The sequence below is a fragment of the Apiospora hydei genome, assembly GCF_038363865.1.
Source record: "Apiospora hydei strain CBS 114990 chromosome Unknown utg000006l_segment0_segment0, whole genome shotgun sequence".
Classification (NCBI taxonomy): Eukaryota; Fungi; Ascomycota; class Sordariomycetes; order Amphisphaeriales; family Apiosporaceae; genus Apiospora; species Apiospora hydei.
In genome coordinates this window covers 650468-674967 of record NW_027117365.1, presented here as the reverse complement: position 1 = coordinate 674967, position 24500 = coordinate 650468, and the positions used below count along the sequence as shown (strand labels likewise).

General features: G+C 53.7%; 11 protein-coding genes across 11 annotated transcripts; 5 read left to right on the top strand and 6 right to left on the bottom strand.

Annotated features, from left to right (window-relative positions):
• Window positions 1-235: 235 nt before the first annotated feature.
• PG997_007398 (mitochondrial 54S ribosomal protein uL23m) lies at window positions 236-860 on the top strand (the record flags this gene model as incomplete). Its single annotated transcript, XM_066811713.1, has 2 exons — window positions 236-291; window positions 356-860. 2 exons carry the CDS (start codon window positions 236-238, stop codon window positions 858-860), a joined length of 561 nt encoding a protein of 186 aa, XP_066667055.1.
• A 121-nt stretch (window positions 861-981) lies between these two features.
• Window positions 982-1999, bottom strand: PG997_007397 (uncharacterized protein; the record flags this gene model as incomplete). Its single annotated transcript, XM_066811712.1, has 2 exons — window positions 982-1834; window positions 1890-1999. The coding sequence occupies 2 exons, from the start codon at window positions 1997-1999 to the stop codon at window positions 982-984; spliced, it is 963 nt and encodes a 320-aa protein (XP_066667054.1).
• A 1867-nt stretch (window positions 2000-3866) lies between these two features.
• PG997_007396 (uncharacterized protein) lies at window positions 3867-7745 on the top strand (the record flags this gene model as incomplete). The annotated part of the gene is given in 4 exon segments (XM_066811711.1): window positions 3867-4353; window positions 4622-4696; window positions 4733-5751; window positions 5769-7745. The coding sequence occupies 4 exon segments, from the start codon at window positions 3867-3869 to the stop codon at window positions 7743-7745; spliced, it is 3558 nt and encodes a 1185-aa protein (XP_066667053.1).
• A 553-nt stretch (window positions 7746-8298) lies between these two features.
• PG997_007395 (UBC-like protein) lies at window positions 8299-9442 on the bottom strand (the record flags this gene model as incomplete). Its single annotated transcript, XM_066811710.1, has 3 exons — window positions 8299-8954; window positions 9217-9311; window positions 9381-9442. The coding sequence occupies 3 exons, from the start codon at window positions 9440-9442 to the stop codon at window positions 8299-8301; spliced, it is 813 nt and encodes a 270-aa protein (XP_066667052.1).
• A 903-nt stretch (window positions 9443-10345) lies between these two features.
• Window positions 10346-11106, top strand: PG997_007394 (uncharacterized protein; the record flags this gene model as incomplete). The annotated part of the gene is made up of 2 exons (XM_066811709.1): window positions 10346-10500; window positions 10605-11106. The coding sequence occupies 2 exons, from the start codon at window positions 10346-10348 to the stop codon at window positions 11104-11106; spliced, it is 657 nt and encodes a 218-aa protein (XP_066667051.1).
• A 434-nt stretch (window positions 11107-11540) lies between these two features.
• Window positions 11541-12118, bottom strand: PG997_007393 (uncharacterized protein; the record flags this gene model as incomplete). The annotated part of the gene is made up of 3 exons (XM_066811708.1): window positions 11541-11705; window positions 11854-11927; window positions 12085-12118. The coding sequence occupies 3 exons, from the start codon at window positions 12116-12118 to the stop codon at window positions 11541-11543; spliced, it is 273 nt and encodes a 90-aa protein (XP_066667050.1).
• Window positions 12119-14744: 2626 nt separating this feature from the next.
• Window positions 14745-16753, top strand: PG997_007392 (endomembrane protein 70; the record flags this gene model as incomplete). The annotated part of the gene is made up of 2 exons (XM_066811707.1): window positions 14745-16678; window positions 16735-16753. The coding sequence occupies 2 exons, from the start codon at window positions 14745-14747 to the stop codon at window positions 16751-16753; spliced, it is 1953 nt and encodes a 650-aa protein (XP_066667049.1).
• Window positions 16754-17296: 543 nt separating this feature from the next.
• On the bottom strand, window positions 17297-18356 carry PG997_007391 (uncharacterized protein; the record flags this gene model as incomplete). Its single annotated transcript, XM_066811706.1, has 3 exons — window positions 17297-17487; window positions 17798-18022; window positions 18152-18356. The coding sequence occupies 3 exons, from the start codon at window positions 18354-18356 to the stop codon at window positions 17297-17299; spliced, it is 621 nt and encodes a 206-aa protein (XP_066667048.1).
• A 431-nt stretch (window positions 18357-18787) lies between these two features.
• On the bottom strand, window positions 18788-19102 carry PG997_007390 (uncharacterized protein; the record flags this gene model as incomplete). The annotated part of the gene is made up of 1 exon (XM_066811705.1): window positions 18788-19102. One exon carries the CDS (start codon window positions 19100-19102, stop codon window positions 18788-18790), a length of 315 nt encoding a protein of 104 aa, XP_066667047.1.
• Window positions 19103-19648: 546 nt separating this feature from the next.
• On the bottom strand, window positions 19649-20912 carry PG997_007389 (Mitochondrial carrier protein LEU5; the record flags this gene model as incomplete). Its single annotated transcript, XM_066811704.1, has 2 exons — window positions 19649-20593; window positions 20664-20912. The coding sequence occupies 2 exons, from the start codon at window positions 20910-20912 to the stop codon at window positions 19649-19651; spliced, it is 1194 nt and encodes a 397-aa protein (XP_066667046.1).
• Window positions 20913-22006: 1094 nt separating this feature from the next.
• On the top strand, window positions 22007-23419 carry PG997_007388 (smp-30 gluconolaconase lre-like region containing protein; the record flags this gene model as incomplete). The annotated part of the gene is made up of 5 exons (XM_066811703.1): window positions 22007-22057; window positions 22113-22132; window positions 22224-22636; window positions 22690-23041; window positions 23101-23419. The coding sequence occupies 5 exons, from the start codon at window positions 22007-22009 to the stop codon at window positions 23417-23419; spliced, it is 1155 nt and encodes a 384-aa protein (XP_066667045.1).
• Between the last annotated feature and the right edge of the window lie 1081 nt (window positions 23420-24500).

Here is a 24500-nt window from a genome sequence, read left to right as displayed (position 1 = left end):
GTTGTTAGTGGGGTATGGTAGGGGTAGCGCAGTAGCTCCCAGGTTCAATGGGTCTAGCCTTTTACTGTGTAGCGGCAAGTTTTGCTGCATTGGCTGGCTGTCAATTGACCGTGGGGCCGGATTTTCAGTCGCCGTACCTCCGATGTTGAAGCTCGAATTTCTACCGATCTGTGATGTCGCATGAGCAGCGCCAAGGAGTCCTGAGATATCGCAATTCCCTGCCAGTCTAGACACAATGGCGGCAGCAGCAGCATCTAAGCCGTTCAAGACGGGTCTGAAGCAAGTTTTCTTGTAAGTCAATGCCGTTCCAGCCAGCAGTCCACCGGCGAGAATACGCCTGACCGTGCAAGCAAAGGCCCGACCATGTAATCACATTCTGCCGGCCGACCCGCCAGTCGCAACTGCCGCAATTCGCGACCTTCAAGGTGCCGCTGCACTTCAACAAGCTCGACATGCGCGACTACCTCCTCCACGCCTACTCGGTCGCCTCGCTAGGCGTGCGCTCCGCCGTGATGCGCCAGCCCGTGGCCCGCAACCCGGTGACGCGGCGGGTGCAGCGGCCGCCGGCCATCAAGTACATGACGGTGGAGCTGCAGAAGCCCTTCGTGTGGCCCAAGGAGCCGACCAAGGAGGAGCGCAAGCAGTGGCACGACGACATGACGCAGAAGCGGTTCGAGCTCCAGGAGAAGCAGGAGAAGCAGATGGAGACGTACCAGAAGTACGGCAAGCTGGTGAACGCGGCCGGCGAGAAGCGCACGGCGGACCGCACCAAGCTGGCGAAGCAGGCCAAGGATCTGGTGAGCGGTGCGGCCAAGTGGGATAACCGGAGAGAGCTGGACCCCAAGTGGACGGAATCATAGAAGAACAACAAGATGACGAGACTGATGAATTGGAATGGGCGAAGATCACAACTGTACGATCATGTGCGATACCTGTAGAAAGAAAGTCTCTATAAATGAACAAACAACGGCGGGTATTGGGTCACGCGATCAATCTTATGGGGGGAACGATTGATACATCTACACTCGGATCGTGGGCTGAAGTCGCCCCTGTAATAATATCTTCCTCAACCCAATGGTGCCTTTGTTGGAAAAGGAGCGTCTGGTCGCCCCAACTCCACCAACCAGCTGTGACATGTCTCGCGAACACCTCGAGGCCTACGTAATCCGTGGGAAGAATGCCGGCAAACAACTGCCTCAGGTTTGGCTTCCTGGAATGGAGATCAGGGACACCAAATATTACCTTGCGTTCCGGACCGATCTTGGTCGAGCTGCCGCGTTTCCTTGCAATCAACAGCCGCTCCCAGGGCTTTCTCCAGGTCGACTCTAGGCCCACGATGGGCTCTCCAGAATCTGTTATCTTGACCCAGATCCATTCTCCGACCAGCTCGAGGCCCCATTGCGAGAACATACCTTCTTGCGATTTGACGAGTTCGATGACGGCCGGTTTGTTAGTCACCCAGACTGCCACCAGGCCATCCGGTTTGAGGTGAGCGGCGACGGGGATCAGGGACAACAGGTCCCGCATCTCTTGCATGTCGTAAGCGATTTTGTAACTCGCCTTCTTCCTCTTTACGGACCTGCTTGGCCACGGCGGATCCAGTACTATGAGGTCGAACTTGGGCGCATCCTTCAGGAAAGCGGGCCGCAATCCCTGGATGGACCCCTCGAGATAACGGCTGGCCTCTGGCACATACGGTGAAGGATAAACCTTGCCGTTGTTGCCGTCGTTGCCGCCGCTGTCAATAGCATCACCCAGATCATCGTCCCGTTTCCTCGTAGACCCGGCAGCAGCCGCATGGGAGCCGTTGCTGGGCTGACTTGATGCAGGAGGCCTGCAAATTCGTGGCAAACACCATGGCCCTGCGTAAAGGCGACTGGTTTCTTCACATGCGTTTCGGAGGGTTTCCGTCACCATCAGTTCGTCTAGTAGCACGGAGGGCGATACCGATGCCGAGCTCGGTGTCGCCGCACTGATCTTCGCCGACGGAGCTTGCCATGGCTTTTCCAGAGGCTTGAAAGACCAAAGCCGACGCCTCATCGGTTGGTGTCCAGGCGACCCAGACAAGACTTGCGCCTGTTCAATCGACCGTGGGATGTCGACGACCAGAACGGATTTGTCTGCATTCCCATACAGAATGCATGATTCCATCTTCCTTAAAATGCTGCTGCAATAAGCTGTGCAGCCAGCCAGTCTGGTGTGTGGCGATCCAACTGTTTTGAAGTAAAACTTATATTGTGTGCCGCGACGCCCCCTAAAGTCTGGGCCTTTTACGTGAGCCGGGTTTGTCAGTTCAATTAAGGTTGCAATGTGGAAGGATGCTGACATGGCATCGGCAATTGTAGCTCTCTCTCTGGAGTTGTGCGCTGAAAGATGTCCCGAAGGGAAGGGTCGCACCACATAAAACTGGGATGCAGATATATCGAAAAATTGATCAACTTGATCTCTGATTGATACCCGCATGCCGCTGGAACCCAACCATCGAGCAGTACGTACACGACCACGTACCTACTCTACCTGAGGATTCGTATCGCACAGATGAGCTGGCTCTTTACACCGCCAGACCCAGCCGGTTGCCAGTGACGTTTCTGGCAAAACATCATGCTCTCTGATGTGCTCGCTGTAAACAACCGGTTAATCGGGATTTTTGCAACTCTTGAAATTGGGATTGCCCGGGATGAGGCAAGCGACTGATGGATATCGCATTTCCCAACGGGGCGGGCTGTTGAGAGAACCCCTCCACTCAACCACGCTAGCAGAGGCCATGACGAAATCCGTCTTTCGAGAAGTGCACGCTGCAGCCATTTCGATTATGATTGCTGTTCTTGGCAACCCGTTTGCACCTCAGGTGGCCTCCCTTCATCCAGCCAGCTCGCCAGCACTGCCCTCTCCCTCCTTTCAGTGATCTCCTCTGGCTCGTTCACAGTCGATCGGGGATGTGCACAGAATACGTCAAGTGTATATCAATATTTGTAGTCCACAAAAACCGTTACGTTTGTTTATTGAGCTTACGTTAGTACGGATAAGCGCGCGTGAATTGAAACCTGTGCCTTCCGAGAGCAGCAGTGAAGAGCGGCCCAAAGAAGGTGTGATTGCTCTCGGCTGACTCCTGACCAGTCCGCCAGGCTGCGCGAACCCCTGCACTATCGTTCCCTTCGCAGGCGCTAGATCCCTCGCCCCCGGCCTAGAACCCAGTCGGGCGCAGCTTGGCGACCCGTCCGCAGCCACTTGATGTCACCCTACACGATACAAATCATTGCCAGGTTTTTTGGGGCACCGCCCGCGAGCCAATGATTCGCCCGTCTGGAAACAATCTCAAACCAGACACAGCTTTTCTGCAAACTTTAGGTACCTGGTCCACTCGCTTCTGGGGCCGATGATGGATCGTGCCGCTAGCCAGGACTCAGGTCGCTGCTGAAATGGAACCTGCCGTTCTGGCAATAATAAGCTGAATGTTATCCCTTTCCACCTGTGACCGCAAGCCACATTGTCACCAGCTATCCCGCCGCCAGCTACTTCGTCCTTCGACCGGTGTCCTGTCCTACCTGCATCTACAGTGGACAGTCATTCTCTTACTACCTCGTTGATCGCTCACTTCGCATCATCTATTCCGGAATCGATTATTCCAGTTCACCAGACGTGAAAGTTGGGTTTTGGGGGCTCTGCTGTACTATTGTCGTCTGACCGTTGACGTTACTCATTATGCATGTGTGAACACTACCTGCCAACAACCGTCACGATTGATATGGGCAGGTCATAGCCCAACCCGACCTCAATTTTCCGCCTCCCCTAGTGGATATCGAATTCGACATCGCTACCAACCGCGAGACAAGCGCTCTTTAATCGGTTCGCCGATACCGATAAATATGGCTACCTTCAACATACGCGCCGCAACGGCGTCCACCTTCCTGATACATATACGAAAGGCCGCGGCGTTAGACGAAGCCAACCCGAATGCACAAGCCGCCCACGATAAGGAAGGCCTTGACCTGGTGGGCTTCTGGTCCGCCGTGGGAGCTTCGGTGGTTGTTTTCAGCATCCAGACGGGCGTCTTCCTGCTCTTGCGGAACAAGCTGGCGCGCATCTTCAAGCCCAAGACCTACCTCGTCCCCGAGCGCGAACGAACGGAACCGCCGCCCGACAGCCCGTGGGGATTGATCAGTGGTCTCATGCGCTTTAAGGACCGCGAGATTATGAAGAAGTGCGGACTCGATGCCTACTTCTTCCTGCGCTACCTCAGACGCTGCTCATCATCTTCATACCCATGGCCCTCGTCATCATTCCTATCCTGGTACCAATCAACTATCATGGCGGCCGCAGCCAGAATTTCGACAACAATCCCAACGATACCAAGTCAAAACAAGCCAATATCACGGGCTTCGATACCTTGGCTTGGGGAAATGTGTAAGTGGCATGCGGGGTATATTTCTTATAGGCGTACGGCTTGTTCAAGAGCTGCCTGTATTCCCTCCCAAGACGTGCCGATTGGTTTCTGGAAAGGGCAACACTAACGCCGAGAGTCGATAGGTCTCAGTCGAAAACTAACCGATATTGGGCACACCTGATTCTGGCCGTGGCTGTTATTCTTTGGGTTTGTGGGGTTTTCTTTGCGGAACTGAAGGTCTTCGTAAAGATACGGCAGGACTGGCTGACTACGGCCGAGCACCGACTTCGTGCCTCGGCTACAACAGTCTTGGTCAGCGCTATACCGGAAAAATGGCTGAGTGAACAGGCTTTGATGGGCCTTTTGACGTCTTCCCAGGCGGGATCCGAAATATCTGGCTCACACGCGACTTCACCGCCCTGCTAGAGAAGGTCAAAAAGCGCGACAAAGTCCACAAACAGCTGGAGGAGGCGCAGACGGATCTTGTTCGCATGGCCAAGAGAAGCCAATTGAAGAAGAGGGCGGCCGAGGAGAAGAAGATGCGGAAACAAACCAAGTGCAAAGCCCCAACGAAGCAGGAGAAAGCGACCCGCCAGCGAGAAGAAGACGCTGCTGCCAAGTTACAAGCAGAAAACGGCGGCGGTGACAGCGGTGGCGATACCCATGAAGTGCCACACAACATTCAGGAAGGACTGGTCGAATCCCAGCAACTCGAAGAACATCAGCATGGAGATGGACTACACAAGCCAGCAACAGGAGGGAATCCGCTGGATGTTATCGGCTCCGGCTTCTCGAAGTTCACTCAAGGACTGGGCAAAGGCGTTGGGGCCGTGGGCAAGACCTTTGATCAAATCGACCACCAAATCGAGACTACCAATGGCTTCGTGGCGATAGCACCGTCCGAAACCAATAGGTCTAGGCCTGCTACCCGAGCATCTGCTACTCGCCGTGTCCAGCTTCACGACGACAATGATCACCTGAGGCCGTCTACCGGGGGCGAGGATTCCCCCAAATCCCCTGTTGGTCGTATTAGCCATTCACAAAACGGATCTATCGCGTCTCAGAATGCTGCTTATAAGGAGAGCATCGAACTGAAGCCCCTGCAGAACACTGTTCGCAAGGCCGATACCTCGGAGGACATGTTCGACCATGAACGGGCTCGATGGTATCAGTTCTGGAAGCCCCCAGCAGGAGGCTTTGCCTCACCCATACCCCAAGGCTACCAAAGACAACCGCCGAAACAACAAGAGCCGTTAACGTGGGCGAAAATCAAAAGAATGATCCCATTCCTTGGCGGAGACGACGAAGTGACCTTTGAGTATCCGAAAGCCTACAACGAGGACTATGAGGAGGAACGAGCAGGGCAGGTAGCAGAATGGGAGAGATGGGTCAAAGGAAGGACCGTCCTACCCATCGACTGCCTAGATTCGAGTGGACACCCGATTTCCTTCCCACTTTTCCGCTGATCAACAAGAAAGTCGATACAATCTACTGGTGCCGGGGTGAACTTGCGCGGCTCAATTTGGAGATTGAGATGGACCAACAGCACCCCGAGCAATTTCCCCTGATGAGATCTGCCTTCATCCAGTTCAACCACCAGGTTGCAGCGCATATGGCTTGCCAGAGCGTTATCCATCACATCCCGCGGCAAATGGCCCCCAGGGTGGTCGAAATCTCACCCAATGATGTTATCTGGGAAAATATGGCCATCACTTGGTGGGCTGGATGGCTGCGGACCGGCATGCATTTCCTGATTGTCGGCGGCATGATCATTCTCTGGGCATTTCCTGTTGCTGCCACCTCGCAGGTCCAAAGGATTCCGGACTTGATCGGCAACTACCACTGGCTGAGGTTCCTTGAGGAGAATAAAACAGTGTTCAGAGCTGTAAAGGCACTTTCTGGTGTGTTGCCCGCAATATTGCTTGCACTGCTACTGTGGTTGGTCCCCATCATAATGGATTTCCTTGCCTTTTTGAAAGGAGCCAAGACCGGGTCGCAGAAGACGGAAACAATCCAGTCGTCCTATTTCGCCTTTCTGTTCGCCCAGGTCTTCCTCATTGTATCCCTCAGTGCGACACTTACCGAGACGCTTACTAAACTGGCCAACAATCCTGCGGGCGTTGCGGAGCTCCTCGCCACCAGCCTACCCGGAGCCTCCAACTACTTTTTCTCCTACATGATTCTACAGGCATTGTCGACCAGTTCGGGTACCTTGCTACAGATTGGCGCCTTGATCAATTGGTACATCGTTGCGAAGATTTTCAGCAGTACACCACGTAGCAAGTGGGAAACCAACACTACTCTCCCAAATGTGAGGTGGGGTTCGTATTTCCCTGTGTACACCAACTTCGCCTGCATCGGTCTTGTCTACTGCGTCATTTCCCCTATTATCTCGATCTTCGCCATCATCACCTTCGCCCTCCTATGGGTCGCCAACAGGTACAGCATGATTTATGTCAACCGCCTCGCTCTCGACACCGGAGGTGTCTTGTACCCTCGAGCCATTAACCAGACCTTCACTGGTTTGTACGTGATGGAGATATGCCTCATCGGTCTGTTCTTCCTTGTGAATGACACAGAGGGCAAGTCGGCATGTCTTCCGCAAGCCATCATAATGGTCATATGCACTTTCTTAACTGCGCTTTACCAGCTTCTGCTGAACTCGTCCTTTGGGCCAATGTTCAGATACCTCCCCATTACCTTTGAAGATGAAGCAGTATTGCGGGACGAGGCATTCCAAAGAGCCCAAGACCAGCGCCTTGGTCTTCTCGACGAGGACGAGGAGGACAGGATGTACGATAAGGAGGGTCTTCCTGCTCAACACCACCATCGTGCCACAGATTCGGTAGATACCACGGATGGCGCTGGTGACGGTGAAAAGAGCCCCAGAAGCGGCAAGTTAAGGAACTTTGCCCCAGTCAGGGGACTTCAACATGCAGGTTCCTTGGCTGTTCGCGGAGGCAAAGTTCTTAAGAACCAGACATACGGGCGAGCAGAAAGGGGCGTGCACAGCGCGGCGAGGTACCGCGAACAACGGCGGCAGAAGGATCTCGAAGCGCAACGTGCCATCGGTGAGGCGTTGTACGGAGGCTTCCACGACGAAATCGAGGATCTTACCCCTGAGGAGAGAGACGTGCTGGTCCGCCGTGCGTTTACGCATTCGGCTCTGCGCGCGCGTCGTCCGACTGTCTGGATTCCCCATGACGACATTGGTGTCAGCGAGGACGAGATCAAGCGCACGCGGGACTTCAGTGACCATATTTGGATCTCTAATGAGGGCACGGCGTTGGACAGTAGCGTCCGGGTGGTCTATGGCCGAGCACCGCCGGATTTCAGTGAGCTCGACCTCATCAACCTGTAAAACATCCCTTGTATAGACATATACTCATAGAATTTGAGAATCTAAAGAGTAAAAGATGTAACCATTATAAACGTGACATTTCTTCTCTGCAGGAACTGGGGAGTAGGTGGCAGGCGACTTTACCGTTGCCACAAATGTCGGAATATACTGCTGCAATTAAAATAGAAACTATTTTGAAAGATGCTGGAGCATCAACGGCATGTAACAACCGAGTAAATATAAACGCGTGCGCTATTGGCTGGAACTTAGGACCGTTGGGATCTCTTCGGCTTCATAATCTTTGGTTGTGATCAAACGTAGATTGAATGCACATCCCTAGCAGTGTAACCGACCCCGATACCCCCACAGCAACTCTCGTCGGCTTCGTACATACGTAGGGACAAATCCGGTAGCTAGTATGCATAGAAAACAAGTCCGTTTAGGAAGTAGCGGTATGCTCCAAGGTCCGGGTAGATTTTCCTTGACAGCCTCCACGTCACCCTCTTCCATACTCAAGAAGCGAATCTGCATCCAGCGAGGTTAGCTTTTTTGTCGAAAAAAGAAAATCAAGGGGCTATCGACGCAGCAAACTCACCACATCATCTCCGGCCACGGCACCGGTCCCGCCATACAGCACCGCCTCCGACACGCTCGCGTCGACGCCCTTCTTCACGCGGGCCTCCCCACGCCCTCCCAGTTCCACTCCCCGGGCTTTCGGATGCCGGCGGCGGCGGCGGCGGCTACAGGCGCGTCGTCCTTGGCGGGGACCGGCGGCGGGACCTCGTCGTCTCCGGCGGGCTGCGGCACTACAGGCGGCGGCGGCGGCGGGCTCGTTGTTGATGTCGTTGCCGAGAAATCCCTTGCCGCTGTCGTGGCGATGCGTGCGCCACGCGTGCCACGCGCCCGGGTTGCCGGCCGCCTCGAGCGGGATGGCGTCCAGGACCGCCTCGTCGTCAAAGGTGCTGCGGATGTACCGCAGCACCTCGAACGTGGAGATGTCGGTCTTTGCCGTGTCGGCGAAGCCCGGGGAGTTACCCGTCGTCGCCGCGGACGCGCGGGAGCCGGGCGTCGTGCCGCCCGAAGACGACTTGGGCGGGTTGCGCGGCGGCGTCGTCGTCTGGGCTTGCTGCTCGCGGCTGCTGTCGGCGCGGCTCCGGCTGCTGCTGCTGCGCCGGCCGAACCAGTCCGGGAAGCCGTGGCGGAGGCTGAAGCCGCCGGGGGCAGGCGCTCCTCGTCGGTGGCGCTGACGGTGCCGTTGTCCTGCACGTCGGTGCTGTACATGTACGTGGTCAAGGGCGTGATGAGGGGGTGGAACATATCGGTGGAGAAGGTCACGAGCGGCGGTAACCTCGGATATGCGTCCGGGAAGGAGATCTGGAAGCGCAGGACGGCGGGCGCATAGGGGCCTGGGAGAGCCATCAGATCATATTCCGAAATTCGGTTTGGCCGCGCTCCAACGGCTTGCGTGCGCCGCTGTTCATCGTTCACTTACCGTCACGGACGAAGACGACGCCGGTCCAGAGGGCGGGATCGCCGGGCGTCAGACTGACGAAGATGCCTTCGGGGCATGATTGCTTCAAGCCGGCGCTGCGCGGGTGTTAGTCTTTATTCCGCACCGGACATATGAAGATTGAAGCACTAGAATGAACAACGTACAACTCCACCAGCAGGTTCTGCTTTCTCAGAGCCGGCAGGCTGTTAAACTTGGCTGAGGCCATTGTGGTTATGTTTTCATAGGAGAATTAATAAATAATGTCAAGGTGGATGTATGATGATGTACGTAGGTTGCGATTCATAGGCCGTTTGGCTCATGTGTCAATATAGGCGTTCAGATCCAGATACCCCTGAGCCTTTAGGCGCGTGGTGGTTATGCATGAACCATGAACGGGAACTGAAGCATCTAACCCAGTACTGCAAGTGCGGTGAGCGAAGTGGGGCCAATTAAACAGCCGCCGAGCATTTCAAGGTGGACAGATTCAAGAATTGAGGTCTGTTTGGCGATCTGGGTTGGGAGAACTATGTTGATAATATTGGATAACACACGCATATTCAAGATATGAGTAGTATTGGCTCATCACGTCTATGGCACCTAATCAGTCGAGACTGAGATCGGGACGTTGTATCCTGAAATGACAGGGATGTTGGTCCTGTCTGCAGGGGTCCATACGCAAGATTTATTTATCATGTGCCCCTCCATTCCAAGGCCGACTGCGTGGCGGGGTAATTCTTTGACAGGCCTCAAAAGCTCGACAAGCTGTTGATAGTTCCTGAAAACAATAGCATTGGGACGCCTCAAAGAATAATGAATTAGATTGATAAGTAAATGCAAATAAATAATCCCTTGAATACAAAGCAAGTGTTCGCATCCTAGTCGTAGCTGGTCGGGCACTGAATACCTATATAGGCCTGGGAAGTACCAATTACGACATAGGTTGGCAGATCTGGAGTGTGACGCATCGCATAAGGCAGCTACTGAAAGCTCAGCTCGTTTCTGACCTTTTCTACCTCAACTCTTCACTCTTGAACCTCCGCCGCCGCAACCATTTCTACGTAGCTACTCCAGTAGTGTCGCGGGCCATATTGCACAACAACGCCAGAACTGCTGAAGACAACTACCCAACATGGCAGGAAAGAAGGGAGGCGAAAACAGCAAGAAGGCGGCCGGAAACGCCAAGAAGGCCGAGGCCGCAGCCGCGAAGGCCGCCGTTGAGGACGCAAAGAAGGCTTCTGCTGAGGACGCCGAATGGTCCAAGGGCTCCAAGAGCAACGCGAAGAAGTAAGCCAACTGTCCTGAAGCAAAACCCACGTCTTGCGACAGAAGTAGTCGCAACGTACCACATACCATGGATGATGCTAACGAAACTTTTTTCTACTCTACAGGGAAGCCGAAGCAGCAAAGAAGGCCGAGCAAGCCCGGAAGAAGGCCGAAAAAGACGCCGCCCTCGCCGAGGAGGAAGCCAGCCTACCGAGCAAAGCGCCCAAGAACGCAAAGACGGCGGCCAAGAAGACGGGGCGCGGCACGCTGGACCTGGGCCAGCTGGACGCGGCGCTCCCCTCGCTCAACGCGACGGGCATCGACAACGCCATCGACGCGCTGGGCGTGACGGGCAACAGCCAGGACAAGGTGGACCGACACCCGGAGCGGCGGTTCAAGGCCGCGTACGCCGCGTACGAGGAGCGCCGGCTCGAGGAGATGGAGTCGGACGGCAGCGGCCAGGGCCTGCGCCTCAACCAGAAGAAGGCCAACATCCGCAAGGAGTTCGAGAAGTCGCCCGAGAACCCCTTCAACCAGGTCACCGCCACGTACAACGCGACGCGCGACGAGCTGGCCGACCTGCGGGCCAAGGAGAAGGCCAAGGTGGAGGGACGACTGGCCCGATAGGCGCATTGCACTTGCTATTGCTGGGTTCTACTGTCTTGTGCTCGGATTCATGAATTGACGCGGGACGGTGCAGCAGCAGCAGCCCTTCTTCTGCCGGGATAGGGGCGGGCTGATTCTGCGACACACGAACTGTACCCGACCCATGGTGTAGCTTGATCCAGAAAAGTTGGCTTCCGATCAATAGATTACGTCTTAGAGAAACATTCCATCCATTCAAAGATTCAGGTTACTACGGGCCATATATATTGCGCTGTGACACGATGTCCCCTCTCGGGGTAATGATTATTTTGACCAGTGATGACTTCAGCTTTTCGGAAACAGATCGGCTGCTGTGGAACGCAACGGGTATAGAGGGAGCATACTTACATTTCGGTGTCCATGTTTCAATTAATGCGCAGCGCACTCCAAGAAGGGGCTGTGATGGTGCTCCGGGTTTAACATGCAGCATTCGCGAATAGGATGAAGCAACTCCCCAGCTCTTGGGTTTCGAAGAGATCGTGCCTCGCCTCTGCACTGACCGCAGGGGACACACTACCGTCGCGCTCGACACCCGGGCACTCCAATGAGTCCTTATGAGGCTTGAGACCGAGCTGAGTGAGCTGAGGAGGTGTGAATGTCACATCACGTACCGAAGGATTACCAAATCAAATGCGCGCCACGCCGCGGTGCTGTGCGACTACAATAGGTACCGCTCTGCAAGTCAGAAATGGATTAATTGGCTGCGCAGGATGTTAGCTCAAAATATACTATCTCACATGTCTGTGCCCAACCCTGGATCGTCAAATCCTCCGCGTAATCGTCTGATCTCCCGACCACGCGCACTCGGACGGGGCTTGACGTCTTTGACGTACGTGTGGCATCAGAGACAGAGTTAGAGAGGGGGACCCAAGGTTTGAAACTCCTTGTCCCTTCTGGAATGACTGAAAGGTGCTGCGCAAAGTTACCTACCTACTTCTTACTGTACTTTGGGCTACATACCGTGGCGTGAAAGTCTGACGACAGCCTCATCCATCTTGCTGGAACCATTTGAAATTGGCGCAGTGACTTGGTGGCATGAACGACTCGGAGTAATGCGAGATAATGTAATATCTGATAATGAAAGGCTGCTATATATAGCAACGATAGTGCTTATCTGTCTTTAAGCAAGTCCTATGGGATAAACCTGGCAAGCTGCTATAGGCACAAGCAACTCTTGAAAGTGCATTCAATGGATATCGATACTTCTGACCTTCCAACTGCATGAGTCCCGGGATAATACCATAACGCCTTTTGACGTACTTGCCTGGGAACTCAGGGCGGTATGTTGCCTCCTTCTTGTTTGCCCACGACTTCGTCTGAGCGATGAACAGCCCTATTGCCCAGTTGCAATTGACCATCCGAATGCCCAGCCAGGCCAGCGTCTCAAACACATCAATTATATTATGAGAGTATCTTGGACACTGTCTAACAGTGATTTTGCTTGAAACGATAGAGGGCCCACACCTAATATTGAAGCCCTTCCAGAAGATGTCGCCACTGTCTGCGATGTCTGCGCCAGAAAGGGCGATATTAGTCTAGTTTGGCCTAATATCGCTGCCATCGCGACCAAGTCATATTAGCAGACGTTGAACTGGAAATCCACACGCCCTCTAAAAGGTCTCGTGCAGAGATGAGGCTGAGCTGGCCGCAGCTTGAGATATGTCAGGAGGCTGGGAATGGACTTTTCTGCGAGAATGTTAGCAGACTGCTAACGACATGACGAGGCAAACGCTGGGGAATCTCAAGCCCAAATGTCCAAGTTGATAGAAGATGACATGGTCAATTGGAAGGATGGGAACTTCCTAGGTAGGGAAATAGAAGACATTGATGTCACTGCAGCGAAACTGAAGGGGAAGTTCCTCGTTAGCCTAGCCGACATTGCTGGTTGTGCCCGTGTAATAAGGGGTGAGCTCCTAGAACGGCAATGCGTTTTCTCCTCTTTTAGATGCCCATCTCCAAAACCACGGTAAAGGTCGAAATACCATAGCGTCAAGTAGGTGATCATGCGCATTATTGAATCTCACCTCTATGCAACTACGATCAAGTCGACTGACATTCAATTGGATACATGTATGTACATGTGAAGACTGCGGCCCCAGAGAGCGGAAGCAGTCTGCGAATGACACGAAGCTGGTGATATATCACGTACACGCATTGCAGGCAGGTCCTCGACTTGACTGGACAGCGGAACGTCATACGCGTAACGTACATGGAAGTACGCCCCTGGCAACTGCTTTGCTTACACGTGATACCCTGCAGGATAAACACTAACCTAAGAGTCAATAGCGCCCTTCTGGCCGTCCTGGGAGGGATTCCGAGGGGGAAAGAGGGGCCCGGGCCTTGATCCTGCGGGTCTCGTCTGCGTGTTTTAGCGGCATTTCTCGTTAGCAGCTGCGCTAGGAGCCGCGAAGGCCTCAACTCTAAAATGAATGGGCCATTCCAGCAACTCGTCCTGCGTTCGCCAAGGGGGCCAAACCTGGAGATAATAATTTACAGGTTAAGGGACTCGCTGCCACCACTACTGCCACCACTACTGCCACCACCCTCTCCCACACCTGCGAACCTTGGCTTGGCCGACTTGGCTTCTTGTCTCTCCTGAACTGCTTCTTTGTGGCTTCTCCTCGTTGCTCGTCTTGTCGAGTCTCTCTTGTCGACCGTGTCTCTCCTGCTGATTCGCCCAGAACCTTTCCTCATTGCCAAAAGCAACGCCTATCCAGCCCCTGGAAGGTTCCGTTATCTGTTCTGTAGCGCGTATATTGCACGTCGGCAGCAATCCGCGACACCACCACCCCCCTCCAATACTTCGGCTACCGCCAGCCATCTTTTCTGGTTCCCCGGGCAGCCGGTTATTCTCCCGCCTCCATTGGTGAGACTGCCAGCAATTGGGGTGCTGTCTCGCTCGCTGGCTGTCGCAACGCCTTGCTGTGTTGATCTTCCCAAGCCCTACCAATCAATCTTCGCAAGGGTACTCTGTACCGATTACGCTCGTTCAACGGCTTAGTTTATCAAATAACAATCACGCCTTCCCCGAGATCCCTCGCAAACTTGCGCTCCCATCTCGGAATCCTTGGATTGCCCACCCGCGACGCTGTGTACCGCTGCCTACTTTTTGTGTTCCTGGACGCTTTCGAGTCACGTCTAAGACAACCCTGATCTGATTCCGACCCGGGTGCCTGCTGTCAAAACACCCGTTATCCCCGGTGCTCGTGGAACCTCTATCCTCTTCCTATAGTCTGGAACAAAGGCCGGAGTCTAATCTTCCCTACGGCCCCTCCCGTCTTGTTTGCCATCTCGAATGCATCTGGAACCACGGTAGTGTTGCGGGATAAGGCCAAGGTCAACATGGGACACTTTGGCAAGATGGGTTTGAAATGGCTAGTGTCGTCGCTGGTGATATCCAATGCGCATGCGTTCTACATACCAGGTAAGGGTCCTACGTGGTGCAGGGTACAGCGCTAGACTGAGTTTGCTAACGCCGGGTACCTCTATGCAGGCTGGTCGATTCGCAGCTACAAGGACAATGACCAGATCCCATTACTCGTCAACAAAGTCTACTCCGACAACACCCAATTGCAATACGCCTACAATGATCTGCCGTTTGTTTGCCCCCGACGGGCAAGATGGCCGGGGGTGGTCTCCTCGGCGGCCAGAGTATATCGCTGAATCTGGGCGAAGTTCTGCGTGGCGACCGAATCATTACGTCTGACCTCGATCTCGCCATGGGCAATGATCAGGAGTGCAGCTTCGTGTGTAACAAGGAGATCACTGGGAAAGACCTCAAATGGGCCCAGGAATTGGTGAAAGACGGGTACGTGGTGGAATGGATTGTGGACAATCTTCCAGGCGCTACTAGCTTCGTGACGGTGGACAAGTCACGCAAGTACTACGCCTCGGGTTTCAAGCTGGGCTTTACCGACTACTCGGCGAGCACGGGAAGGCCCCGTTACTTCCTCAATAACCACCACACTATCGTTATCCGTCACCGGCGAGCGCCGGGCCGAGCTGGAGAAAGGGGCGAGAAGGTCGTCGTTGGCTTCGAAGTCTACACCAAGAGTATCGGGCCTGGCGTCAGGCGCGAGAATGGCTGTCCCAAGGACCTGCACAGCATCGATGAGAACTTCGAGTTGTACATGGCGCCCAACAAGACCACCGATCTGACTCTGAAATACCCCGACTCCTCTTACTACCCAGAGCAGTTTGAGAACATTGACGACGATGCCAAGATGACTGTTCCTTATACCTACTCGGTCTATTTCCGAGAAGACGAGTCGATCGAGTGGAACCATCGCTGGGATCTGTACTTTGTCAACCAAGAAGAGGGTTCCAAGATCCACTGGTTGGCCATTGTCAACTCGCTCATCATCTGTGGCCTTCTTACCGGCATTGTCCTCATGATTCTAGCAAAGACTATCCGAACCGACATCAGAAACTATAGGGAAGGACTTGCTGAAGACGGAAAACTCCGTGTCAAGCGCAAGAGACTCTCCGGAGGCCTGAGCCCACGGATTCTCTCCGAGAAGGCTACAGGCCTTGGCTTGTTGGACCAGGAAGGTGTTGGCGAGAAAGACGGTGACATCACATCCGAAGACGAGGCTCTCGAGGACGTTACGGGATGGAAACTCCTACATGCTGATGTCTTCCGGAAACCTGAGCATGGGCATCTCTTGGCTCCCCTGGTAGGATCCGGCATGCAATTGCTCTTCATGGCCGTGGGACTCGTGCTCCTCAGTGCTATCGGCGTTTTGAACCCGAGCTTCCGGGGTGGCTTTATCAGTGCAGGTGTTGGCTTGTTCATTTTCGGCAGCGCATTCTCTGGGTACTTCTCCGCCCGAGTGTATAGAACATTCGATGGCCAAGACTTCAGACGGAACGCGCTGGTGACGGCGGTTCTCTTTCCTGGTCTGTTGTTCGGCCTGATTTTCATTCTGAATCTGTTCGTCTGGGCCCAAGCCTCGAGCACCGCGATCCCGTTCGGCACCCTAATTGCGCTGGCTCTACTCTGGCTCTGTATCCAGGTCCCTCTGGTCTACGCCGGCGCATGGTACGGATTCGTCCGAACTGGTGCTTGGGAACACCCAACAAAAACCAGCAGCATCCCTCGACAAATTCCACACCAGGCTTGGTACGCCAAGAGTCTCCAGTCGATCTTGCTAGCTGGCCTCATTCCGTTCGCGGTCATCTTCATCGAGCTTCTCTTCGTCTTCCAGTCCATGTGGCAAGACAAGAGCGGCTATTACTATGTGTTCGGCTTCCTCGCGGTTGTTTCCGTCATCCTCATTGTCACCATCGCCGAGGTCACGGTTGTGACTGTCTACATCCAGCTCTGCTCCGAGAACTACCACTGGTGGTGGCAGTCTTTCTTCGTTGGCGGAGGGAGTGCCGTCTGGGTGTTCCTCTACTGTGTGTGGTACTACTTTGTCAAACTACATATCACGGGCTTCGTCAGCTCGATGCTATTCTTCAGCTATAGCTTCATGGCATGCTGTGTGTATGGCCTTTTGACGGGCACGGTTGGCTTCCTGACGGCATACATGTTTGTCCGGAGGATTTACAAGTAAGTTATCTTTCACCTTCATTGATACATGACACCCCTACTAACCTAGACTACAGCGCTATCAAGGTGGACTGAGATCAATATCGATGTGGCATACGAAGTAATGGATAGATGTAGTTTTTTTGCTTTTGGCGCAGCAGTTGGGGCCACAACTAGGCGTTCTTGAGAGGACCAAATCTGGAAATTCTCGCCGGGAAAGGTGATAATGTCTATCATATCTATCATCAACGGCCTGTAAATAGGTGTGCAGTTGTAATGACCATGGGGGCAGATTAGTAAAAAAGCCAACGTAATCAACCGATAATTAAGCAAATACCAAACTTTCGATTCCGATTTTTTCTATGCAACTAGCCTCACAAAAATACATCATTGACAACTCCTTTCCCAGTGATCCTACAAACTTGGTATTTCTCAAAACGCACCAACCAACCCCTTACAGTTGGCTTCGTCCAACATTTTCGGCCATGCACAGCCAGAGTCCATCGGCCTCGGCCAATACCTCTCCTATTATTGATAGACAGGTCACGGTCAGCTTTTCTCCTCGTCCCCTATTTCTCTCTTTTCCCCTTATTCACTGTCGGGGCGTGGAGGAAACTAATGGAAATAAGCTTACCGTTCTTATCCTCCATCGAGCCGCGCAGGTGCAGCTTGCGGCCCTCGCGCTTGATGACGCGGCCGCGGACGACGACGACTTGCGGGGGTGCGGACGGCGCGGCGCATGTTGGTCGTGAAGCGCACCGTGTAGGCGCCGTTGGCTAGGGCCGAGGTGATCAGGTCGTTTTCATGGATCTCGTTGACGCTGGCTTGGCCTAGATGACACAAAAGGGGCAAGGGGGTTTTGTTTAAAATCAAGGTTCCTAGAGTTCAAAAGGTCTTCTCTCTCACTCTCTCTTACTCACGCCGACACAGTTTCTCATGCACATTTCTCCGTAGTATTTGTAGAAAATAAGAAAACAACAAATGGAAAAAAGAAAGAAAGGGGGGCGGGTGACACGCTATGCTCAACACATGACCAAATAAAAAGAAAAGAAAAAGAAAAAAGAAAAATAAGAGAAAGACTCACCACTCTGAAAATTCGCCGCCGTCCCCATGACCTCGTCCATCAGGACCGCGTATAACCCCCGTGCATGGTGCCCGCGTAGCTCTGGCAGTCGACGCCGATGTCGACGAGGGCGCTGAAGAGCAGAAAGGGGTTCTTGGGGTTCTCGTTGTTCTCGGGTCCGCCGCCCGAGAGGAGCTCCTTGCTCTTGCTGACCTCGCTGCCCGAGGTGGTCTGGAGTTTCGGGTGCGCGCGCACGGGGCGGAAGAAGGAGAGGCAGGCTTTGATGGCGGTGGGTTTGTTCACTGCGGAAGGGGGTTCTGTTAGCTTTCCTAGGAGTTTCTTATTTCTGAGAAAGAGAGAGAGAGAGGGGGGGGAGGGATAATGCTGTGTGAGTGCTGATGATCCGGATAGAGAGGGCTCGGCCGACTTACTCGTTTTGCGCACAAAGTTGGACTCGCCCGACGCCAGCGGCCGGCGGTCCGGTACCATAACCTCGAGGTTCGCCTTATCTTCGATGAGGGCGCGGCACCACGGTATCGCCTTGAAATGCGCGACGGGGTCGGGCACCGGCTGGTTATGCTCTTCGGGCGCCGACATGGGCTTCACGGCCTCTTGCAGTACGTATGGGTCCGCCATGGTGATGATGGTTTTGTGTATATATATATGCGAATGAGAGTGTGGCTATAACGCGTTGCTCAATCGCTCGGGCCTTAAGAGCGGGCAAGAAATAATGATATCAAGATTTCGGAAGTCAGGTATATGAAGATATCAGAGTACAGGAGAAGCGTGTCAAAGTGTACCACGTGTCTATGTATATTTGACAGCAGTGAACCCGTAGATCGCTTTTCAGCTGATGATGCGGCTCGTGCGAGAAGAAGGAAAGAAAAAGAGGTGTCTAGGAGGCATCTCCAGAAGAAACGACGACGGGCGTTCTCGACCCCGTATTTAAAACCCGCAGTCACTGCAGCAGCGGCGGCATATCGTCTGACCTGCCTGTGTCTCACTCACCAGTTCTGCACCCACTATCCGAACCTGCAGATCATCCCGAGCTGAGCTCGTTTCTTTTCCTACTCCTCCATCTCAGCCTTGGCGCGGACTTGGTACAAAGTCCAAGCGGTGCAGAAACCCAAAGCAAAGCCATTGACATCAGGGGCAGTGAAACCGTCTCTCCCTCCCAGCGCCGACGGCGTGTGGCCCGCCCAATCGGGCCAGCTAGCGTATGGCGGCGGCGTGCCCGGCAGTACCCCAAGGTCAGAGACTCGGCTGTTTATAGCAGTACGAGCTGAACAGTACGAGCTGAGACATGTTGAAGATGAGCTGTGGTGATCATCGTCTGGGCGGCGTGGAAGGATAACCTCCGAGTTTTGCCATGTTAGCCACATTATATATACATACAATGTGTGGCCCAGTTGGTTACGGCAGGCGGAACTTTATAGTATACGCCATATTGCTAAAGACGGCCAGCTCCTGGAGAGGAAGAGAGACGCTGATAAAAGAGGAACGGCTTCACTGCCGGTCTTGCCCAGTGGCTGTCGACTTTTGCCCTGTATGATCTCGGCTGCTATTTTGATCAGCAAAAAGCAATTCCGTCTGTATGCAGGCGAACTCTATCAAGAAAAGGAAACAATAACAGCCGAGTTGTCAGCTTCGCATAAAGGAGTCAACTCTGCCATGCATGATTGTCATGTGAAGAATACCCAATTCATTCTTCGCCGTACTGTATGTCATATGCCACAAAATGCTACACTGAATCCTCCTTCTATCTTGGTGCCGGCAGCTATGATGCCGCGCTCGCTAGGTCTACCGAATCCCGTAATATCCATATACACGCACGTAAATGCTGCAGGCTGCCCTCTAGGTATACCAAAAGAAAACCAACGCCTTACTCCGTTCAAGCACCCCTCTCCAGGCTCCCAGCCGACCTTTATTTATATACCAAATACCGTCTTCATCCGCTCATATGTATAGAAGCTCACGGCGCTCAGGGGTATTATCTTGACATAACCAATACTCAACCCGACAAAGAAGCCGGAGAGGCCACGCTCCTTGAAGATCAGACCCACCGTCTCTCCTATGCGAAGGCGGTGTCCATCTCCTACGGCGCCGCCGACCTGCATCCGCCGTCGAATCACCTCGAGCGGGTAGGAAACCGTCTGCGACACTGCCCCCGAGATACCTCCGGATGTCAGCTCGGCCCATGCGCGCAAGGGTGCTGGCTTGTCCGTCGGCGCATTCGCAGGCCGGGGCAGTGTGGTGTGTCTTCTGATCGAGGGTAGGCGAAACAGGTCGCCCATCGTGTCGTGTGTTAAGAACGAGATTCCGGCGTACGGGACCATGCCCAGCATCGTCATAGAAAACCCTCTGTAGAAGTTGATCATGCCGTTCCGCGGGGTGACCGCCGCGGCAGTTGCCGAGGCGACCGATGTGACGCCATGGGCAGCCCCCGGTGTCGCTTTCGGGGTTGGTTGCTCATGGTATATCTTCTTGCATATGTCCACCAGCGAGGAGCTCCTATGCTTCGTCTCAAAGGCCAGGCGCACACGTATGACCTCGAGAGGGTATGTGAAAAAGACGGACGTGACTCCCGCCAATGCGCCGGCCGTAAACCTCCGCCCCCATGTTTCCTGGGCTCTGTTACCAACTATGAATGCGCGGTATTGTTCGTAGGCGACGAATTTGATGGCGGCGTAGGGATAGATCTTCAGGAGCGTCGCAGAATGGCCGCGGAAAAGTCCCATGATTCCATCGCGTCCATATATATCACGTAGCGCTCGCGCGAGGCCGACCCATGAACTCGTATATTTCGCAAATTGGGGGTTGCTCGTTTGGAAGAGGATCTTGACACGGTCGAGAGGTGCGACAGACGTTTTGGCCTATTTATAGATGTCAGGAGGCTGTGTCCAGAACATTGATTCCAAGCGCATTGGGGTGAGAGGTACATACGGCACAACCTGCGATACCCCCGGCAATACCGGAGCGCACCATGTAGTCCATGCTATGCTTATCCGGGCGTTTCGACTTGGCGGCTACCATGCTGTCGGTGTTGTCCTCCAGCCTCTTGTTTCCGGAGATGGCACTGCCGGCCTTCTTGACGACGCCATCCATCTTGCTGACGATTGAATCCGCATGGGGCTCCCTGGTACCGGACGCTTCGGACATGGCAGCATCGTGTGCGCCGAGAGATGGTGGCATGCCTCTAGACTGCGCGCACCATAGATGGACCGGGGGATGCTTCGTCGGTAGGAGAACGGAGGATTCGGGTGGGAAGAATGTTGTAGTTAACCTAGCAAGAAATGGGTCATGCCGAGGCTCTACGTCAATGGTGATGGCGGAAGGGCGATTGGAAATAAAAAGGTCAAGAGGGGCGGGATTCGGCAATATGACGGTTATCATCGACTTTCGGGTTTTGGCGATCCAAGGACAGGAAATATGGAGAAGTTCCAGTTTTGAGAATCTGGGGGCAGGAGCGCTGCTAAGCTCAAACTAGGTTGCCTAGACCAGGGGGGAAGGGCAGTTTCTCGGACTTTAGGAACAGCTGACATTGAGGCGGAATCTCATTTGACGTCCAGACTTGTATTGTTAAGAACTAGATGCCATCAGATCTCAGCTAACACGGACATCATTCCGTTTGCGGTTTGATATTGAGGCTTGCGCTCGTGCTCCGGTACGCTGGAACAATGACCTCGTGACCTGAGGAAGTTGGATAGTGCAGTGCCAGCAGCTAATGCCGCATTCACCCTATTCCGGGCAGCAGGTGGCTTGCACTTACAAGTAGGTACATGCGCAAGTCCCTCCTTAGCCGAAGATTGCCGAGAGCTGAGGAAAGCCCCAGGTGAGCGTCGACTATCGTGATATAGCAGGACGTTCGAGAAGTGACAAATTATGATTGGTTGTATGCATTCGATGCAACTGGAGTTCAATGGCAACTCCATCGACGCATCCTGGCAGCTACGACCTTCTTGCTATATCACCAAACTTTAGGCGGGGTAGCTCCTTCCAGTATGCACCTGCAGGCAGACCAACATCTCAATACAATCCAATTTCAGCGATGCAACCCCAAAAGACGATTCTAATTGATCTTAGCCCTTAGCACACCGGCTGTGGACTGTTCGTCGAAGCTGTCTTTTGCTGACAATCGATGTGATGGGTGCCAATTTGATCTAGCACAGACATTGCTAAGCACACTTTCCAGTGACTGGGTCACGAACTTGCTAGATTGACATGCATGTTAAATGCATGCATAATTCTGGCTCCCCAGCAGGACGTTCCCTCCAGATTCACACACGATGGCTGCCGTGATACAATCCGATATCGAATCAACCCCAGCAGACTTTGAGGTAGGGTTCAGCAAATCCAGCTTACAGAACAGGAAGGCGAACTAACCAACCACAGATCGTTGATTTGAGAAACAAGTATGTAGTTTCATATCAGCTTATTGGATACTTCTTCCAAGGAAAAAAAAGCCGTTGGGACCTCGCCACTGATGACTACATAATTCTCCAGACAGCCTTCGACTGCCATTGACTCGGACTCGATCGCCATCAAACAGTACCATGCGGGCCTCGAATCTATCTTTGGGAGAGACGGCGCAGAGTGTTCTCTCCTTCTTACTTCGTCGACCACATCTCGCAGTCCCTTCTTTCATAATGCCTGCGTCTACCTTCCAGAGTACGAGGAGCTTTGGGTCACGTCAGACCTGCTACAGACCACGAGCAGCTCGCAGCTTCCCATAGTGCTGATATCCAAGATCCGCATGCAGCGGGCCGAAGATGATGGTGACGTCGTGGCTGTAGAGTGGTCGAAGCTCCGTCCGCCACCAGACTTGCCCATGCCGGCCGGCGCATGTGCCTACCGTCAAGGCCTGCTGTACTGTTCACAGGGCACACTGAAACCCGAAACAGGAGGTTTATACTATAGTGAGGCCTGTCCCTATCTTGCTCGGTTTCAATATTTGCGATACTTTTCCCAGATAAACAAGCAATATTACTAACACTAATGGAAGTGCCGCGTAACAAAGCCCCTCAAGCAGTCGTCACTTCTTTCGGTAGTCGGCCGTTGAACTCGCCCCAGCAGGCCAATGTATCCAGAGACGGTGCTATCTGGTTCACCGACCCGCCCCTTGGGTTTGCAAAGGAGATCCGGCCCTCGCCGCAACTACCGAGTCACGTATATCGGTACGACCCCGAGCTGGCTGGTGGTCTACGAGTAGTGGCCGATGGTTTCGGGGCACCGACGGGTCTGTGTTTCAGCCCAGACGAGGATACGCTCTACATAACCGATGCAGGCGCACCAAGGGACAGCGGTGACCTCTCTTCCATTCAGTGAGCCCATCTGGAGTATCCCCGTCCAATGGACTGTTTGCTAATATAAACATGAAAAGGCCAGCTACAATTTATGTCTTTGATATATTGAGTCGCGGCCGCCAACCATTTCTCGCAAACAAGCGTGTCTTTGCATTTGCTATGGAAGGAGCTCCAGTCGCGGTGCAATGCGACGACGTGGGAAATGTGTATGCGGCATGTGGAGACGGCATCGAGATCTGGAGCCCTGGTGGCGTGCCCCTGGGACTCATCGAGGTAGCGGGAGGCTGCTCCAACTTTTGCTTTGGCAAACAGGGCGAGATGTTTATCTGTGCGGAACAGAGGCTGTTCAGACTGCAAGTCCGCGCTGGGAGCTCCGCCGTTGACATACTGCAGTAGCTGGGCGATGAGGTTTGATTGGAACTGATTTCTTCAGGCTTGATATGGTTGTCTCTTGCAATTGTTTTATATGAAGCTGGCAGAGGCAGTGTCGCCGAGACAGAAATCGGCCATTGGTACGATGATCTGGGACTAGTTCGGCATCCTACAGTTCGCCATGAAAGAAGATCCTCTCGTACAAAGGCCAGTAAAACCCCTATCATCATCACCAGACTTACCAACGAATCAGCTGCCCTGTTGTGTTAAATATCCCACACCACTCGTGTCGTTTCTCGAAGGGATAGAGCCGGCTGGAATTTGCCCGGCACGTATGTGTGGTTCGTGTGGCCCGTTTCCGCCGTATCTCTTCGTGTACGGCGAGTACACCATGACCTGCAGTCCGTTCTGCAACTCACTGGTACACTGGCCCAGCTTCCCGATCGCCTTAGTTTATTCTGTGATCCAGCTTCATGGCAATGCCTGACTTTGTTCTCCCAAATAAACTCACGAGTACAGCATTTGGTCGTATATGGTTCGCAGTCCCTCTGGGAATGACTCCATATACTACGATGATTCCGGGAGGCCACTTCTTCGGATGAGGACGCGATCCTGGACAAGGAGACGGAGCGGGTACGGGATCCCTCCCGGTCCGCCGCGCGGATGCGGTGCAGCACGTTCAGGCCGACGCGAAAGAGGTACGAGTACCACAAATCTGGACATATTGATCAGCCTGGATATTAACTACAGATCCTGCAGTATTGATTAATGTTATCGGTGGCTTGGAATTCGGCGTTGGACCTGAACAATGGCCTTTTGCAGACGAGGTTGAGAAACTGCGGCTTCCCGAGACAAATGCCCTATTTTCCTAATGTCGAGGCTACATCCAGCAGCCATGAACATGCATACCGATATAAATTTTCCTGCAGGCAAGGGAGCTGCGGCGAATCCTGTCTCGCCGGAACTTGCTCTGTCAACTAGGTACGTCACGTCGGGACCAAATCATTACGCCGATGGGGACGGGAAGCAACATAACGAGACCAGTTGTATCACCAATCGTTCACCAAGGATGGATGTGTCCCAGACGGTCAATTCGTGCCGCGTC